We start from the raw sequence: 15,087 nt of genomic DNA on the forward strand, positions 1-15,087 counted from the left end.
TAAGTGCGTCTATGTCAGTAACACATGCATCCCCCTTTCTTTTTTCCTGGCCTTATAGACTTGAAGAAACCAGCGGAAGTAAAACTGAGGAAATAGGTGTGATCCAAATATTGTACCTCGTATGGGTTACTCTTTCTTGCTTTTTTGCATATGTCAATGTAACCATCGTTTATATCGGTTTTTCTATAGATCCGTTCAATACAGGAATGCATCGAGTCAGCTTCCATTTGCTTGTGGCCTTTTCATAAGAATTTTTGTTCAATGGTTATGCTATGGGAGATTGAAAAGTTAAGCATCGCATTAGCCAATGTAGAGTTTCTATTTTGGGCAGTGCATATATCGCTGTATAGAATTATTCGCCTTACAGAAGTATTTTCTATCTGCGCCTATAAAAACTTTCTTAAAATGGTAGCAAAGTCATGGGCTTTCGTTTCATTCCACAAGAAGCAATAACCCTTTTTGGACTGAATATCGAAGATCGTGAAATTGTGGATGACTACTTCGTTTTGCAGTACATGGTGGAGATATTAGATTTAGGGCTTAAGAGAACCGATTGCAGATCCATCGTCAAAACCATTACACATTCGTCAACTTTACCTTTATCTGCCTCTTTTTCATTTCGTGCCTCATCCACCTTTTGTTTTTGGTTTTTGGCTTCAAATCTTTTTTTGGTTAAAACATGCTAAGGTTTTGGTTTTCAAACTCTAACCGAAACGTGGTAAGGGTTAGAGGTTCGATGTTCCGGTTTTACCACCATTCTTGGTATAAAAGTTAAACAAATCGGCTTTGGAAAGCCAATTTGATTCCAGGTAAATTTAGCTGAACTTGACCTTTTATAATGGGATTCCATCTTCCGAAGAGAGTTAAAAAAGTTAAGCAAAGATTGTCTTCTTTCCGTAGACGTTTGTTCGACAACATTTTCTATGGGGAATTATTGTCTGCTGTGGCCCACTTTCCGCAAGCTCTACAGGAAACCCGTCCTTCGATAGACTGGGAGTATATATACCCACAATACAAGCACTCCTCGTCTTCTACGCTGTCTGAAGTATCTGCCTTTTTAATTTTTTAAGCTTTTCGATAAATTTCTTTTTCTTCATTGCTCTCTTTCTACAATCTGAGATGGTGAACAATTATGGAAAGAAGTTGAGGGCGTTGGCGCATCGTCAATTGCTAAAACAGGGTTTGTGGATTTTATCAATGCATTGATTAACGATAATTTAACGGATTTCTAGTAAGAAATTGATTTCGTGGATTGATCATTCATTGTTGAAACAGGGGTTGTGGGTATATAACGTAAGTGGATGGGACAGCACTGATGCGTCTACCGCTATTGTTAAAGAAGCAAACTTAGGTCAAAAGTAAGTTGTTCATCATGTAACATATCCGTGGTTTCGCAAGGCAAGAAGTCATGGTCTTCCAATATATTTGGGTTTACCGGCCATGTGCCGGTCTTGCGAAAGCCGTTTATCGCAACTGTCATTGTAGCAGCTCTTAAATAGACTTTTCCGAACAATTGTCCTACTTGGTAGTGTGTAACAGTTCTTCCAGGGTTTTGTCTGAGCCATTTCTTTACTTCATCTCTATAAAATGAACTTCATAAACGTCACATCCAAGGGTTGCTCTTGCGACATCTATGACTTCAATGCTCTTATTGTAAATTTGTCAAACAAAGAGTTTGGTTTCAAGTCATCCGGTGACCTGAAAGCCCAAAAATTGACTGAAGTTCTGATTTCAACAAAGACTTTTGTTCCAACAAGGAATTAGAAAGGGCTGCCATTACTTGCTCTGTGGAAAATAAATAATCTTTTGTCTTCCTGAGCAAACAGAGCTATCATTTACCTGAAGTTCAACGTTCATTGCTTTGGAATATCTCACATTCTTCCATGTTGGTAGTTAAAAATGTTGCAACCTGACAAGCGCTTCAAAATGTTCTCTCTTCGCTGGCTGGACCACTCTTGCATCGCTCTCAGTCTGCAACTGACCCAGATCTAGTGATCTGTTGGAACATTTTGGATGACTGAGAAAATCATCTGATGTTGGCATGTGCAGTCCGACGCCCGCCCCCTCTTCTTATGGAACAAACATGCCCATACATAGTTACAAATAACTGACCTGATCTGCTAGCTCACCCAACCGCTGATCAATTGATGTCGGCTCGCGAGATCTAGATTCTCTCTTTCGTTTGTTTGGTGGTGGGGAAGCAAACATTTCACTGCGTGAGGATGAAGAACTTAAAGACGATGAACTCTTTTTAGAATGGCGAGGGATCTTATCTCTTTTTTTTATTTACACGGCGTTGAACTCATTTTAAACGTTTATTAAAAATAAAATTCTTAATATTTCACTTTTTATAACAAAAAAAAGTTCTCTGAACGTGATCAAACTTGATTTCCGACCTTATTGTCCAACTCCACTTGATATCTGTATCGCCAACCAGATCTCTGACATTGAAATTAGAAGTTTTTTTTTCTTCGCTGGGCAGTTTATGTCTTGACATCTCATTTGAGCAAGAGAGGTAAAAGTGAATTCATCTCTGAAAAACGTCAAACGTCAAACAATAAAAAAAATTCGTGTCGTGTTTAACTCTTGCTACGTGTTGTAATGCATTTAGCAGCCAGACACGTTGTCAGCAATTATGATCGTGGGAATGATCATAAATTATGTTGACATTTTGCATGGTGTTTACTTGTATCAAGGGCAGTCGATGCTGTTGATGCTCTGTGCTTATGTTATTATTTGTATTTTTCGGTCGCAACAACAGTTACTTGGGAGCGACCGATGTTGATGATGTTGATGATGATGTTGACTTCTAAGTTTTGTATTTTTCGGTCGCAAGTACCGCTAGGTGGGAACGACCGATGTCGATGGTGCGAAGACAATGCAAGTGCATTGGATGGCCTTGGCATTGGCCTAGTTGTGAGTAGATGGTTACTTCTGTGTTAGGGCAAGTGCGATTGACAACAACAGCTATTCTTGACAGGTTGATGCAGAAGGCGTGCTAATAAATTGCAAAGGTTCTATAGTTGGTCATGGCCTACGTTTGGCATTGGCATTGACATTGACATTGAAATTACTATTTGGTGCTAGAAGAAAACTAGAAAAATTATAGGGTGATGTTTTGGGTGTTTGGCAACAACAATGCGTGAACATGGTGCAATTCGTACACTTAAAGCTCTGCAAGTGTTAGAAAATCTTAAAGAGTTAGAAATGAGCGAAGAGCAGGAAGCTAAACAGAAACATCGTTTTTGGATTAATCCTTTCCTTACACTTAGGGACGCCCATGACCTTGAGCAACATTTACTCAAGGATTTACTCTGGGATCAAGGAGAAGACTATCAAAATTTCTGTAGGATGTCCATCGACAGATTTACCGCGGTTCTTATTCTGGTAGGAATGCAAGTAACTTTTTTTAGTTTGCTAATTTATTGATTGCAGGTTGAACCGTTAATAAAAAGGCAAGACACGAGTATGCGATTTGCAATCACACCCAGAGCTTGCGATTACTCTTACGTACATTGGAACTGGTGACTCCTATAGCTGAATGCAATATATATAATACTCTTCAAAGTGAAAACATGAAGGTTGACCAAAAATTCAGTGCATTTGAAATGTTAGGTTCTTTTTTAATTCATGAAATATTTTCCATTCAAGACTCCTACAACTGAAAGTTAATGGTTGCAAGTTGCCAATGATTTCATTAGGTATTGGGATTTCCCACATACAATTGGAGCGATTGATGGGAAGCACATTCGAATTAAAGCACCGCCACATTCAGGCTCCGACCTCTATAATTATAAAGGCTTTTTCAGCATAGTTTTGCTTGCCATTGTGGATGCTCATAGCAAATTTCTGTACATAGATGTTGGAGGAAATGGAAGAGCGTCTGATGTAATAATTTTTAAGAACTGTGGTCTTTACCATGGGATTGTTAAAAATTGCCTTAATATTTCAAATGCACAGCCATTAAAAGGGCAAGAAAGTCAAACGACATACTTTTTTGTTGGGGATGATATATTTGCACTTGATAAACATTTAATAAAAGATAAAGAACATTTAAAATAAATATTATTACTAGCAATAATTTTTTAATATTTTTGTTATGAAAGGTTTTGGCCGGAATTCAAAATTAACTACACAACAGGAAGTTCTAAACTCTAGGCTTAGTCGGTGCCGCCTGACAGTTGAGATGGCATTCTGACGATTGGCATCGAGGTTTTAAATTTTCCATCGTCCTATTGACTTGAGCTTGGAAACTTGCGAAGCTGTGGTTAAAGTTTGTTGTGTTTAACACAACTTTCTCTCGCCATTAATAAGGTCATCTCCTGATTTCTAAAACTCTACCACAATTTCACCTCTGACAACACAAGATTATTCCAACTATAAACACGCATCAAGAATTCGTGAAAATTTGGTGCGTTATTGTGTCACTGATGGAGACGTTCCAAACATTTCTACGTATCTATGCCTGTAAATTATTTTTTACTTAATTTATAAGAAAAAAATATGTACGATGTGGTTGCACGAACTTGCTCTTATGTGCGATCACAAAAATAAAGAATAAAGCCCCGTGTTGCTATACTGATTTTTTGTTTGATTTTGTTTCAAAATGTTTTTTTATTAATAAATATAAATAATGCCAGATAAAATTAAAAAAAAAAATCTGCAGAACCAGACAAACATATAAATATGTGAAAACAACATTTCATCACGTTAGTTTTGATAACAATCTGACATTTATTTTAACAATCTTCTTTGCCAAAATTCCCTGAAATTAGAAATCATAAAATTATAAAGCACATTGAAATCCGTTTAGGTGGTATAAATTTATTTTGTATAAGGTAATTCTATTAACGACACTTTGATACATCTTTGCTTTTTTACAATGAACACAATTTTTCAAAATCACTTATTTATAGCTGAATTTTTGCTAAAATTTAAAGATAAAATAATTTTTAAAACTCATCAAATAAATCTGAGTTTATCATTGCACTTTGAAGAAGATCACTTCCTTCCACTGAGCTTAATAAGGTTGAGTTCGAAGCTCATAAAAATAAAATAAAAAAGGTGAGTCTCATAAACTTCCTCGTTTCCAGCACCAGAATGTTGAGAATCTGTAATTTTTTTTTCAGCCACATAAGCTGAGCGAAGATTTTTATTTTTTTTTTAACATCGATCACGTCCTTGTTCATTGCTTGGGATATGGATGCCCAAGCTTTGTTCTTCAAATCGTTCCTCTTGTATAGGTTGCTCTTGTAGTTCCACAAGCACTCCTTTTCCCTGTACAAGTTATCAGGAGCTTGGTTTCATTCTGGGAAAGTTTCCACTCACTCATGATTATAATGTTTAAAAGGATTTGTCAAAAACGCATTTCGTATAAAAATGTGTTATTACCTGATTTAATCCTTTTAAATATATGAATCTAATAAAAAAAACTGCAAATGCCGACTTTTTTTAACACAGTAATTTTTTTTGTTCTCGCCAAATGAATACTTGTCGATTTGAGACACACAAAATAATGAAATTGAGATGTCATCCACACACAAAAAAGGAAAAAAAACTCAAACGTCAAATGTCAAATTTGATATCAGACATCGATGTCAAGACAAAATAGCAGAGAGAGATCACTAACATCATATCATAAGATGAAACAACGCGACTCTATTAGACTTTTCATGTCAGGATGAGTATTCTGAGAGAAATTATCTCTAGTGGAGTCGGCCTGTTACGGCGACGAAATACACAACGCTATGAAGAATTTTACACCTGGTTGGCGCTTGCAGTTCAGTTTGACAGCAACAGAACTGCACCCTGGGTGACAAATCAAGAAACTTCGTTAGAGATTTAGGCTGAACACGTAAGATCTTAGGTCGAATACACAATAGCTTCTTCAACAGCGACGCTGTGTTTTCACCAGGCAGATAATGAACAATAAATTAATTGCTATCGCTTGCTAATGTCCCATCAATATCGTTCAAATCTATATCTATTGGCAACGTTTAAACTTCTAAACTGTTACTAACTAGATATTGATCAAAATCTGGATCGAATTTAGAAACATGCGAGCTTTTGGAACGTATATTTGATATAATTGGGTTCGAAGTTATTAATAAATGATCAATTAAATCAATCATTAAGCTGGAACACTTTCGATTTCGACTATAATCCAACCTGGCTTCCAACGCTTCTTCAAAAAAGGATACTAATAGGTAAATGAAAAAAGGAAATAATGCCCTTCGCATAAAGCAAAAGCTTATGAGCACTGCTTGGCATGTAGTACCAACTGTATTGGGAAAAATACATATTTTTCATTTCTTCAAAAAGCTTTACGAATCTCTCCAAATTAATTTGACGACCAGTTGTGATTGTCCTAAATATTATTCAAAAGTTGCGTATAAGTTTCATGTTTACCCCTGTTATCTCCAAACATAATTCAGGATTTGAAAAAAATCGTCGAGCGGTATTTTCCTTTGCTTGTTCCATATCCATATCCAGGTTTAGGAATGTCGACAAGTAAACCCATTTTCAATCTAAAATTTTCTTGGCTAATTTTTTTTTCTCCAAATGTTGTTTTATTTTCTGGATCGCGTATTTGCCAAGTTTTAAGAAGTAATCTGTGGGTAGATGTTCAATAAGCACTCGGAACATCTGATCCAAGAATGTAAAGATGAAAGGCGAAATCTGTAATTATTCGTGTTTGGTGTTCGATCTTCTACAGCAAGTAAATTCAATTGCGAAGGTTTGGCTCCACATGTATAACAATTTTGAGCTGCATTTTTCCCGCTCAATGTATTTATTGCACTGTCATCAAGCATTATCATTGTGTATTTAATATTAATTTCTCTGCCATCAATATACAGTGGTGGAAAAAATAATAGGTGTAAATGAAAACTGCGAACAAATTTGATTTTTTATTCATAATTATTTGAATTTTTTTTTCAATTTTCGACTTTTTTTCAACAATCAATTGTTATCAATAAAAAAGAATTTTGTGGTTAGCATGAAAATAGTTGATTTTTTAAAAATAACAAAATAAAACAAGAGAGATTGGAAAAAAAATAGGTGCAAATTCTGGCATAGATAAATAATTCAAAATTAAGATCCTTCATAAAAAAAATTGGTAAAAAACTTATCGTATATTTTAATTATATTAATATTTTGTTGGATTTCCATTAGCTTTTATTACTGCTTCGTAACTTCGCGGCAAGGATTCCACAAGGTTCCTACAAGTTTCTGCAGGAATTTTTTCCCAAGCTTCCCTGATTTCATTCCATAAGGCAGCCTTGTTAGAAATTTTTTTTGAAGCTAGATCATTCTTGACTACAGACCACAAGTTCTCGATTGAGTTGAGGTCAGGTGATTGAGCTGGCCAATCGAGAACTTTAATTTTTCTTGCTTGAAACCAGGCCTTTGCTTTTTTCGAGGTATGTTTTGGATCATTGTCCTGTTGGAACTTCCAAATCAGTGGCATCTCGTCATCAGCGTAAGGGAGCATAACATTTTCCAAAATGTCCACATATTTTTCTTGATCCATAATGTTCTTTATCCAGAACAATGGCCCAACTCCATACCAAGAGAAGCAACCCCATACCATGATGCTTCCACCACCGTGCTTAATGGTCTTTTTTGTGTACTTAGGGTTGTATTCTTGACAAGGAGGTCGTCTAACATAATGCTTGCTATCCGAACCAAACAAATTCACCTTGGTTTCATCGCTCCACAAAATATTCTGAAGCTCTTTACGCCCGTTTCATTAACATTTTCAATCTGACCTTTAGCAAATAGTTTTCTCTTCTTATTCTTTTCAGAAACAAATAGGTCCTTCTAGAAGAGCGAACAGGAAGTTTAGCTGCTATTAACCAGTTTTTAACTGTTCTTGTTAATCTAAGGGTCTTCTTTATTTCTTTGCCATTCTTACTATTTGACGATCCAATTTGTCAGATGTCTTTCTCTTTCTTCCTCTCGTTTCCTGTCACTTTCTCTTCTTTAGAGCATTTGTTATTTTGTTTTGTGAACATGACAACATTTCAGATATTATTTTATATGTTTTTCCTTCAGAGCGGAGCTTTCGGATGAGACGCCTCTCTTCATCGGAACAATGTCTACCACGGCCCATTATTTAAAAAAAATTTTCTAAAATTTTACGTAAACACTTAAAAATCATATAAAATATAAGAAAATAGAACTTACTTTGCAAAGAAATAATAAAAAAAAAAACAAGTAATCACTTTTAAATATGTGAAAAATTAATATAACACCTATTTTTTTCACTGCAAATTGGATGACACGTATTATTCTAACTCGCGCAATATCAACAATGATCAATAGGATGGCTTTTAATGATAAAATATTTTCAGCGTGCTCTAATGACAAAACTAAAAAAATAACCGTTATTGCAAAGAAAAATGTCATTTGAAGGCCGTTATAGGGTAAATGCTCATGCACACTTATTATTTTTTCCACCACTGTAGATATAATAATCTGAACAGTGCTTTTAGAAGTTTTGTTTAATAGTGATTGAAGGTTGACTTCAGCAGTTGTTGCTGACACAGCAGCAATTTCAGACAATAGTTCTTCTTTATGTATTTGTAGTTTATAGTAACTTCGAAAACAGTCTTTGTGGACACCATTGACAACAGAACGTAGAGGAGCGTACTTCCTCTTAGACAAATCCAAATCTAAGCACAATACTAGACTTTGCTGCATAGCTAAGTCTTATCCGATTTTTGAATAAAATCCGAATAGCGACTAGTCATTTTAGCAGCATAATTAATCTCCTCTGTACTGTGTTGGGAAATAAGTTCATGTACGCGACGTTTTTTCGTACGCTCGTTGCATTCTTCAAAATTTTTCGATGGCCTACCTTTGCTCGTCCCTGGTAGACTTCAATCATTTATGTCACTTTCACTATTAAGCACATTTATAGATAACGGCGAATTAAGTTCATTAAGTTGCATGAACTTATTTCGTTTTCCCTGCTATTTTTCCCTCAATTTAAATTGACACACGTTTTTGTGTCTTGCAATACTGCCAAAAGTGACTAATTCGACCCCACAAGTGTGACACTTTTTGACCCTAGCTGGACATTTTGTATCATGAGAGGAATAACTTTTATTTTTATACCTTTAAGCGATAAATGGGCTATCAATAAATAAATATTCTTTTTTAATAGGTTTTTTAAATCAAACAGTATTACAACAATTTCTCAATTAACTTTATAATTTCTTTATTAACAACACGTCTTAACTCCGCGAATGCTCTCTTACAACTAAACTCTAACTGCCGTACGGCGAATTACATTTCTTGTTTTTCCCCCTCTTCCACCAGTAGCCATTCTTTTTAACGTTACTCTTTTTGTTTTATTTCTTTTCATTTTCGTTTTTTTGTTTTCGGTTACAGTATTTGTATCATTTTTTCTGTTTCTTTTTATTGTTTTGATTTTTTTTGGCTACATACTATAGTTCTTTTCTCGCTTTACAGATCCATTGTTTTTCTATTTGAAATCTCTCTCCCAAATAACAAAATATTGCAAAGCTGATAGGTGTAATTACGTTTGTGGTTGAACGTTTTGATTAAAAAAAAACTTTGTTGTTTTCTTTTCTTTTTATTTTTATTCTTTATTTACTTATTTCTTTGATTCTTATATTATACTAGCAAAACCCTCGCCCGCTTCGCAGGGCGAATACACAAAAGAAACTTGCGAAATTTTCCCATGTATCAATTTTCAGTAAAACTCATCCACAATCAATTTCTTACAATAACTCTTTGATAAACAACGTTTTTAGTTTTTCCATCTTTTGTGTTTATAAATAATGCAGAGGGTTTACCACAACGTGAACAACCAACATACAATTGTCCATGCGAGAAAACAGGTTGCTCCAAATCTAAGCCACAAATATTCAAAGTCTGACCTTGAGCTTTATTAATGGTTATAGCGAAGGCAAGACGGACAGGAAATTGAAGCCGTTTAAATTCAAATGGCATATCTGATGGAATCATTGGAATTCGGGGGATTAGAACGTTTTCGCCTCTATATTTACCACTCAGAATAGTTGCTTCAATTAAATTGGCCATCAGTTTTTTCACGGAAAGTCTGGTGCCATTACAAAGTCGTGGTTGATTTATATTTCGGAGCATTATTATCGGTGCTCCCTCTTTCAATGCCAAATAATGCGATGGCAAGCCTGGCAAATCAAGTGAGTTCAAAAATTCAGTAGGATAGTTCACTACCTCATCTTCATTTATTATCGTATCCACTGATTTGTATGCAAAAAATTGGCCATCTATTTCTTGCAAAATACTTGCATTTAAATCGCTCACGTCTTTATTTTTTCCTGCCAATATTGCGCGTTCGCTCAACCAATCATGATTCCTGTAGTTCTGCAATATATTTGGAAACACACGTTGAACCAGCTCCTTTTTCGATTGAGTGATATTACAAAAATTGCTTGGTAATGTTATTAATCCGGTTGATTTATCGACTGCAACTTTACCATTCCCAATTTCCAAAAGTTGTTTTGAAAATTCAGCTGCAGAAGGATCATTTTGCAATTGTACACGTACATTTTAATTAAGACGCAATGTTTTAACATATTTCCACAAAACTGAAGACTTCAAACATGCGTTTAGCTCATCAGCAGCAGTAGATCGGGGAATGACAGGTAAAGTTTGCCTAAAATCACCTGATAACAATATAAAGGCGCCACCAAAAAGTCTTTCATTTCCTCGAAGATCTTGCATGGTTCGATTTAATGCTTCTAATGATCTTTTGTGAGCCATTGTACATTCGTCCCATACGATTATCTTAGACTGCTGCAAAACTTTTGCCATTGCCGACGTTTTGGAAATGTTGCACGTAGGAGATTCAATCGTTGTTATATTCAAAGGCAATTTAAATGCAGAATGCGCAGTTCGACCACCGTCTAATAAGGTAGCAGCAATTCCAGATGAAGCAACTGCAAAAGCAATTTTATTATCCGATCGTATGGTTGCCAGAATCAATGACAGCAAAAATGTTTTTCCAGTGCCTCCTGGTGCATCAATAAAGTAAAATCCACCTTCTTCATTGTTCACACCTTCCATGATTTTGTCATAAGCATATTTCTGTTGACTATTCAATTGTGGAACTTTTAACTGCACAAATGTTCTCAATTGATTACGATCATATTGTTGTTCACGATGCATTTCTTGATTAATAACATCATGAACTACACGATTAGGCGCTATCATTCCTAACTGCACTAATATTCTGTTTGCAATCATTATACACATGTCTTCAATCAAAATCAAAGCTTCGTTATGCATTTCCGGTGTGATTTCTAATTCAGGATTTGAAACTGAACGTCGCACTCGAAGTAAAATGTCTTCCGTCATGTCATCACGAAATTTATGCCATATTTCAAGTGGATTTGATGGACTGCATGTAGATATTATAATTGCAAATAATGTTCGTATTTGATGTGGAGATGATGAAATTACGGAATCAGCAAGTGTAGCTTCCCAATGCATATCATCTTCAAGTAGATTCAAACGCTGGCATGCTTGCCGATAAGTCGCACACAATTCACCATGGACTGTTCTTAAATCTTCAAATGACGTAGGACCACGAACGTTAATCAATAATAAACGCAAATAAAAACATTCATCCTGATTTGGATGAACGGTATACACACGACCCAATGCTTCTGTAGAAAATACATTTGGATGGCCTCGTACTGGTTGCCCTTGTTTCCGTCTTTGAAAAACTTTCGCAGATTCATTCCATGTGTGTGTGGCACTTCAGAATACAATAACGTTTTAGCAAATTCGTCATTTCTGCACAGATCCAAAAATGAAGTCAACGTTGTTTTCGGTGGCTGTTCTGCTCGTTGCGCCGCATTCTCAGGGGTGAAGTACACACGTTGACCATTCTGAAGATGAACTGCCAAGTGCAGTACAGTTGGATACCTTTCGTGTATTGCAAATGAAAAAATTCGCCATATTGCTTCATTTGTACTAATATAACGGCCTAATTGATATGAAGTGATTTCATCACTTTTATCCCCAGCAATTCCAAAATAGGCCAAATCACTTCCTTTGTTAACATATTTGCATATGTACTTGATAGATTTTACTGAGTTACAATACTCAACATTTATATGAGCACCAAAAGTTTTGGACAATAGCGGCGAATATGGAACGATCCAACGATTGTCAATTTTAATGTCTTGATTTTTGCATTTCACCATAACTGTTTCGCCATCATCTTTAGGTAACGGCCTACGATATAACGGATAACCATCATTACCAGAAATTGTTTCCGCTATTAATGCTCTTGGGTACCGTTTTGTGCATTTTCCTTCAGCCATGCACGGTGAGTTGACATTTAATGCCCCACATGGTCCATGAATCATGTGCTTCGTAACTGATTCAAACAGTCCTGGATCAATGATTGGATTAGGGATTTCGGCTGATATTACGCTATCAATTTCATTTGGCGTAATTTTATCAACTAACCAAACCAAAATATGTGCATGCGGAAGTCCTCTTTTCTGCCATTCCACAGAATACATCCAACATTGAACTTTTCCAAACACTTGTTGTTTGACAATAAAATCCATAAGCGTTTTCAATTTTTGCTTGAACACACGCGCAACAATATCGTGGCGATCAGAAGCACTTTGACCATGAAACATATATTGCTTTATTTCATTCCATTGAGGATTACAGGTGAATGTAATACATAAATCGGGTCGATGATAATGCCGAACGTACGTCATTGCGTCTTGCGCGTACTCGTGCATGTGTCGTGGACTTCCAGTATATGTTGCTGGTAATATTGTCATTTGGCCAATATCGTTGAAATTCCCATCATTCTGAATTGCATCGCGCAAATGAATATATTGTTCGGATTTTAACTTTTTCTGATTAAATCGAATAAAATTCAATCGTTCAGACTCAATTTTAGCGTAAACATCAACTATAAATTGGTTGCAAAGCCTTCTACAATTCAATATATGATTAATTTCGTTCAGCCGAACCATTAATCTGTACGAATAATAGTTCATCGCACTAACTTTTTTTGCTATTTCCAAGCCTGAAATAAATGCGAATATTAAGTATCAATAATTCACAAAATGTGTGATGCATTTTATTGTAACTAACCAGTTAAACGATGTTTCATCTTAATATTGAAATGGTAACCATCCTCGCCTTGCCAAAACAAAATTGGGTACTGCAACGCATCATAACAACGATGAGTTTCCGAAACATGCACAACACTTTGATCTCGACGAAGAAGTACAATATCTCGACTGCTCGCTCCTTCATCCACAATTAATACGGCAACTTCATCAATTGTTGGTGCGTTTAACCTTCCAGCATGAATTCCACCAGGTGCTTTATCGGCCCGAATAACAATTCTATGAGAATCCGAAGGCATTTGATCAAGGGCAGTTTGAAATAATTTGATCAAACAATTTTCATCGTGAAAAAACTGCTGCAATCTTTCAATTATTCCTCTTCTCACTGCATTACCATCATTTGGATTTTGTGACACCACACAACGCCGTTCAATTTCAACATCTGAATTTCCCATGAAATATATTTGCAAAAAGGAATGATTGGAATCCAAACATGGTAATAACGATCCAATTCGATGATAGATTTGACCTTGAATCTGCATACATGAAACATTTGATGCAATCTCACGATAGAACTCATTGTTAGTGTCGTGTTCAGTAATTACCTTAAAAGTCATGAATCCATCTCTGATTATATTTGAGGCGCCGAAAGACGTCATTTGGAAACATGAATTGTACTGCTGTATTTTAGACAAAAAATGATTCGATTCTGGAGTCAAACCAGAAACTAATGACCTCAAAGGCTCAGGAGGAGGATTCAAAACAGGCAATTTTACTTGTCATTTGCACAACACATTCCAGGAGTTTCCGATGGAAATTTCAATGCATTGCACTGTTCGCAGACATTAGTCATAGTTCCGATTGAAAGGCATGGAAGAGAACAATAGTTCACTATCATAATTGAAAGCAGCACGCATTACTCGCTGATTAATATTGTCATTGGCACGACTTCTAACAGCGCGATTGCGACTCATTCTCGCTCGATCCGAAGAATTACTCGCGACTCGTTCTTCGTTTGTTTGAGCAGAACGCGATCTCGATTGACGCTCTCTTTGCTGTTCAAGTCTCACTTCACGTTCCGCTTCAGATTCACCTGCTATAGCAGATGCAACTCGTCTTTCATTATGAGTACGACGACCAATATTGGCGCCACGTCTCGGTCGCGGCATAATTATAACTATACACAAAAATAAAACACATCAACTCACAGTCGAAACTAAATTTTAATTCCTATTTATTCAATTACCAAAATCCAAGAAAAAATATGTTTATTGACGATGAAAAATAGCAGATATATGAGATAACACTTGCACGCTCACTCAAATTCCCATTGGAATGCCCAATCGGTGCAGAACATTGATACGCTTAATTTGCCGGTACGCACACAACAACACAAACGAAGTTAACATGGTCCAGTATTAGTGCAAGACCAACGGTACTCGCAAAAATACATAGACACGTTTGCTGTAATTCTCAGTTCTACATTATTTGCCAATACACAACAAATGCTGCTCGTATCACAACATAGAAACGTGATTTGAAAACATTGTTGGTTGTACACAAATACTGGTATGCCTTGCCATCGGTTGTGCTGATCTGCTGTGTATAAACACGAAAGAGAAACAGAGAACAAATTAAACACAACAAACGCGTCTATGTATTTTTGCGAGCACATCCCAGTAGGAAATTTGCTCACCAATGAAAATTTTGTGTGAAATCGCCAAGGAAATCAGCTACTCGAATCATTTAGGAATAGCATGCAATGAAATCCTTACTGAAAGGCATTGCGTTTTTCCTATGATTATACAATCCACCCTATCTTTTTCCTTGTAAAATATTTCATTCCCGATATGAAGCACGAGATGGGTGTTTTGTTTTTGTTTATATTTGCCTTTTTCTTCTCTACCTGCCACTGAATAATACGGAGATTGGCTTCAGTTTTAGAATTTCAATGCTGGGGTTTTTTACA

General features: G+C 36.0%; 1 protein-coding gene across 1 annotated transcript; it reads right to left on the minus strand.

The window, feature by feature from the left end:
* Positions 1-7,147: 7,147 nt before the first annotated feature.
* LOC129945100 (uncharacterized) lies at positions 7,148-13,777 on the minus strand. Its single transcript, XM_056054762.1, has 5 exons — positions 13,141-13,777; positions 11,666-13,072; positions 10,617-11,582; positions 9,825-10,526; positions 7,148-7,734 (listed from the first exon to the last, which is right to left on the minus strand). The coding sequence occupies exons 1-5, from the start codon at positions 13,775-13,777 to the stop codon at positions 7,148-7,150; spliced, it is 4,299 nt and encodes a 1,432-aa protein (XP_055910737.1).
* Between the last annotated feature and the right edge of the window lie 1,310 nt (positions 13,778-15,087).

The sequence above is a fragment of the Eupeodes corollae genome, chromosome 1 (genome assembly GCF_945859685.1).
Source record: "Eupeodes corollae chromosome 1, idEupCoro1.1, whole genome shotgun sequence".
NCBI lineage: Eukaryota > Metazoa > Arthropoda > Insecta > Diptera > Syrphidae > Eupeodes > Eupeodes corollae.